This window comes from Pipistrellus hanaki (assembly GCF_964339955.1).
Source record: "Pipistrellus hanaki genome assembly, chromosome: 2".
In the NCBI taxonomy this organism is placed as follows: domain Eukaryota; kingdom Metazoa; phylum Chordata; class Mammalia; order Chiroptera; family Vespertilionidae; genus Pipistrellus; species Pipistrellus hanaki.
Window position 1 is genome coordinate 41,723,332 of NC_140504.1, and position 5,708 is coordinate 41,729,039.

Below are 5,708 nucleotides of genomic sequence, written 5' to 3' on the forward strand. Positions count from 1 at the left end.
TGCATAACCAATGGATAGACAAAAGTGTGGTGAAGGCTGAGGGGGTGGGGGTGTGGGGAGGACTGGGTGGAAGTGGGCAAAAGGGGGGAAAGGGGGGACATCTGTAATACTGTCAATAATAAAAAGAAAGCTAACTTACTGGTGCCCCAAGAATGTGGAGCAGAGCTCTGTGCTCAGGCATCTCTTAGCAAGGGCTGTTTACAAACTAGCAAAACTCTGCTGCCCTCTGTCCTCAGAAGAAAGGCTGCTCTTTGTATTTCCTGAATGTGACGTCAAATGGAAACTGAAACTACCTTTGTCTCTTGTTTGTGCATCAAGTCAAAAGGAAAGCTCCTCACTAAACTTGAACTCCAGGCCTAAAGAGATAATAATTTTGGAAGTTGGGGCATGGGAGCAGACGTTTCAAGAACTGATGCAGGAGGTGAAACCCCGGCACAGATGGACTCTGAAGTTTGATGAGACTCTGCAGCCAGGCTGTGTGGCCCAAGGAGGGAAGCAATACCAGCAGACAGCATTTGGCAGGTAGGTGGGTTAGAGTTTGCTTGGCAGTCGGCTTCCCTAGGCAAGGAGGCTCCACTCAGCACTGATTGATGCCTTTGAGAGCTTGTTAAAAGAATAAATGTTACCAGGCTTCTCATCCTTTTGTGGTCACAGTGTTCTTTAGGATCTAAATAAGACTCTAAGCCTCCATTTTGCTTAACTCTAGGAAGTGTCTTCTTTTATTAGGTTTCCTCCCTAAATATTTCTGCAATTCCCTAAGGAATGCTTCCATGTTCCATAAATCTGTCCTCCTATTCTCTCAACCCCTCATTTGTTCCAATCTAGCACCTTCTGCACCTCCCCCATCAGTCCTGACTGGCTTCCCCAGGCTGCAGCCACCCCGCTAGCCCTGTTTAGTACCAGCTTGGGACTGGGCTTTCCTTTAAAGCCCCAAGAATTGATGAATGCCAAGCAATCACTTTGAATACTGCTTTGCTGAAAGTCTGAGGATAATAGAAGGGAATGATGCTTCAAGAGGGACAGCCAAACCCTAGCCCCTGGAGTCCCTAAGTAGAGCCTTTCTCTTATTGGCCATCTGCCTTTTTAACCTCCAGTGAGTTTCCAAGTTATATAATAATAATAATAATAATAATAATATATATATATATATATATATATATATATATATATATACACACACACCGTGTTTCCCTGAAAATAAGACATCCTCCAAAAATAAGACTTAGTGCATGGAAAGATAAGACATCCCCTGAAAATAAGACCTAGCACAACTTTGGGAGAAAAAATTAATATAAGACACTGTCTTATTTTCGGGGAAACAGGGCATATATATATATATATATATATATATATATATATATATATATATATATACACTTTATTTATCATACATTTATAATAACATTTATATATCATATGTTATAGAGAACATATGTGATATGTAGAAATGTATACTATTTTTAGTGGCAGAGCCTATTATCTGGGGCTCTGCAGAACAGTTTTCAAGGCACTGGCCAGAGCCCATGTAAGTCATTCTGCCATGCTTTTTAAGCCAGTGGGCTGTAAGTGTCCCTCTCCGCACCAACCAGAGCACCTTGAGGCACTCCCCCAAACAGGAAGGTGTTTGGCTTGTTCAGATGACTGGACTTGATAGTCATTCTGAGATGGGAAAAGCAATTTATCAGCATACCTTTGGAAAAACATCAATCATATTTTGAAAAGCATTTTGTAGTTTACATACTATCTCATTTTATGATTAATTTTTTTATCTGATGGATATAAAAATTGAGGCTTTGAGTAAGGAAGTGCTTTTTTGCCAAGGTCCCCCAGATGTAAACCAAAACCTATGTATTATGGTCCCAGGTCCTGAGTCTGTTTTCCTGGGTGCAGGACTAGAGGTGTTGCTCTCAAATGGCCGGGGACTAAAACATGACTCTATTTCTACTTAACTTGTATGTTCTTGAGCAAGTTGTGTATCCCTTATGATTCAACTTTCTCATCTGGATATTGGGCTCAATGATGCCTTGTCAGAAGGGGTCTTCAGTGCCTGCTTCAAAATAGGTAGATAGTCCTCCCTAATGTACAGTTATACTTTCTGTGGTTTTAGTTAACCACAGTCAACTGTGTTCCAAAAACATTAAATGGTCAATTCCAGAATTAAATAATTCATTAGTTTTAAATCATTTGCTTTTTTGACCTGACTGGTTTGGCTCAGTGGATAGAGCGTCAGCCTGTGAACTGAAAGGTCCCAGGTTTGATTCCAGTCAAGGACATGTACCTTGGTTGCGGGCACATCCCCAGTAGGGTGTGTACAAGAGGAAACTGATTGATGTTTCTCTCTCATTGATATTTCTAACTCTTTATCCCTCTTCCTTCCTCTCTGTAAAAGATAAAAATATATATATATTTTTAAAAATCATTTGCTTTCTGAGTAGGGTGGTAAAATTTTGTGAAGTCTTACTCTAATCTAGACAGGATATGATTTGTCCAGTATCTCTACACTGCATATGCTCCCTGCCCATCAGTCACTCACTACCATCTTGACTATCAGATCACTGTCATGGTGTGGCAATGGTTGTGTTCAAGTACCCTTAGTTTACTTAATAATGGCCTCAAAGTACAGGGCAATAGTGCTGGCAATTCAGATAATGCCAAAGAGAAGTTGTAAAGTGTTTTTTCTTTAAGTGAAAAGGTGAAACTTCTAGACTTAATAAGGAAAGAAACAAACCATATGCTGAGGTTGTTATGACTTATGATAAGAATGAATCTTCTATCCATGGACTTGTGAGGAAGGAAAGAGAAATTTTTGCTAGTTTTGCTGTCACACCTCTGACTGCGAAACTTCTGGCCTCAATGCATGGTAAGTGCTAAGTTAATATGGAAGAGGCATTCACTTTGTAAGTGGAAGACATAAACAGGAAATGTATTCCAATTGACTGCAATGTGTTTTGCCAGAAAGCATTGAGCATATACAAAGACTTCAGCAAGGTAATCCCTGAAAAAAGGGACACCAAGCCATTTACTGCAAGTGAGGAATGGTTTTACAGATTCAGGACTATGTTTGGGCTGAAAAATATAAAAATTATTGGAGAGTATTGTTATAATTTTCTATTTTATTATTAGTTATTGCTGTCAATATCTTACTGTGCATAATTTGTAAATTAAGTTTTATCATAGTGTATGCATGTATAGGAAAAAAGTATATATAAGGTTGATACCATCTGTGATTTCAGGCATCCACTATGGGGAGGTCACATATCCACCACAGATAATAGGGGATTACTGAACCTTATGAGTGTTTTCTGTGAACATTGTGAGGACCAAATTTTGCTGGCAGATGACAGAAATATCTTCCCTCTGAAATATCCAGAGATATTTTGCTGCCAAGCGATAGACTTGGAATTATATATATGTGGAAGCTCAGTGGGTCATAGGGAAAAGCTTTATTTGAAACACGATTTCTCTTATTTTTATTTGTCAATTTGTCAATAGCACATGCACTTTTTCAACTTGTAAGGGATCTTAAAGACCAAGGCAGGACCATTTCCCTCAGGTCAACAATCAGCTGAAAGAACAATGGTCTTCTTCCTTCTGTCTGCAGGTTCCGGTGCTCCTCATGCAGGCGAATTTGGGGTTCCGCCCAGGTACAGGTCCTATGTCATATGTACCTGAAGCCCCGAGAGTCCCAGGGCCATGTGCTTATGCGGCTCTTTGCTCAGAGGTGCAAGAAGTGTTCCGGGGCTCAATTTGAGAAGCCTGAGTTCTCCACCGAAAGTGCCATGAGGATTTTGAACAATCTGGTGTACCGCATTCAAGAGAGATGCTACGGAAATGGCATCAGGAAGTTCTCAGAGATACCGGTGATCCCAGAATTGCCTTTGGATGGGTCCCATGACATGACCAATTGTGAGGCTTGCAATCTGGGCTTCTGTGGACTGACCTCACAAAACTACATGGCACAACCATCCAACTCCCCTTCCTCCTACATGGAGATTGGGAGCTTTGATGACATATTCAGCCAAACCCAAGCCATGAACCAGTCAGCTAAGGCAAAGGAGGCTCAAAGGAGTGGAGATTCCTATGAGCATAAGAGTTCAGGGACAAGCCATGCCACTGCTGGAACCCAAGTGCCTGGGACAGGCCCTCAGCCCAAACGGGAGACAGGCCGACAACTGACACTTGGGTCAGACCATCAGGCTGCACATAGAACAGGGTCACAGCCCATCCAAGTATCAGGGTCACTTCCCTCAGGGTGGACAACCTTACAGTCCACACGAGCAGTAGGCTCATTATCTTCACAGGGGGCAAATTCACAATCTGCTCTGAGAACAGGACCACAGATCTTCCAGAAGACATACTCTCAGGCTGTAAAGCAGGTCAGCCAACAGTCTAAACAGGAGACAGTTTCACAAGCCACACAAGGGGCATGTCTCCAAGCCCCAAAGAAAACAGACCTACAGCCCACACGGAGGGTAAGCTTCATAGATACACATGGATCTGGAACCTTCAATGGAACTCGAGGCATCTATAGAAGGCAGGAGAGTTATTTACCCAGAGGGGATGCTCCAGACAGCTTTTCCAGATCCTCTACCAAAATGCCATCAAATGACTCCCCTGGCCTAACTAACTTGTTCAGTTGGGGCTGTGACCGTGTTGCTGATTTGTGGAACTTCGTTGCATCCAAATTCTTTTAAATAGAATGATGAAAATAGGCTTGTTTTCTCCTCTTGTTTTAATTTTGTGGTAATCAATGAACTAGCTGCTATTTTAATGTGACAAAGAATTTGCTTTGAGACCAAGCAAAGTCAAGTTTGTAGACTAAGCACTGGTTTCCTGTACTTCCTTTGCAGATAGTTTAAAACATGACCTAGCAGACAATAATTCTAATAATAAATATTTGTTAAATGACTAAAAGGTGCTTGTTCATTTGTTCATTTACTTATCCATTCACTCATTGGTATCAATATATATAGACTGTATCTTCACAAGGACTTAGGGTCATGAGTGTTATTAGAAAGTTATTCAAGGGAACAGGGTTTAAGTGGAAGAGAGCATAGAGGGGATAAAGGCTGATGGGGACAAACACACAAAAATGATGATAAAGGTCATTTTCTATCTTATGGTGAAAGATATTTTCCCTAAAAACAAACAAAATAGAAAGTTATTCTATAAGCTGAATATAGAGGATTAAACATGTGTACTAGTATTTCTCTCTGATCTCTCTTGAAACCCCGCTGACAGTAAAAGGGGGAAAAAAGACACAAATATTTGGGCAAAGAGAATGGGTTGAAGCTAGAAAACTGATGGACTGGATTGGCAAGTGACTTAGAAGAACTGAGAGATCTGAAATAGAAGTTAGGCAAGGAAAAACTGAAATGCAAAGCAATTTATGTGAGTTGACTTCAGAAGGGCTCAAAACCTGTAGGCAACAAGATCTGAAAGTGGGACCTTAGAAGGCTGAAGTAGAAGGACTGGCTGAAAGCCTGTATTCCAAGTTTCTTTACTCCATTTCCATGTGGCCTGGTAACTATTCATAACTTACTTCAGGGAAATGGGGGTTTACACTCTGAAGACAATGGGGAAAGGGACTCTGGGCTTCCGGACCCAGGCACAGCTAAGACAAGGAATGCCACACAGCAATCAGAAAGACGGTGAAAGTCTACCTGCTGACTAGTGGGACTCCCTTAGCCACTACCAAACATAGGAAC

General features: G+C 41.3%; 1 protein-coding gene across 1 annotated transcript; it reads left to right on the forward strand.

Moving 5' to 3' along the window:
* The first annotated feature begins 298 nt into the window (after positions 1 to 298).
* On the forward strand, positions 299 to 4,914 carry RTP4 (receptor transporter protein 4). The gene is made up of 2 exons (XM_084873525.1): positions 299 to 522; positions 3,602 to 4,914. Exons 1-2 carry the CDS (start codon positions 413 to 415, stop codon positions 4,692 to 4,694), a joined length of 1,203 nt encoding a protein of 400 aa, XP_084729651.1. The 5' UTR covers positions 299 to 412; the 3' UTR covers positions 4,695 to 4,914.
* The last annotated feature ends 794 nt before the right edge of the window (positions 4,915 to 5,708 follow it).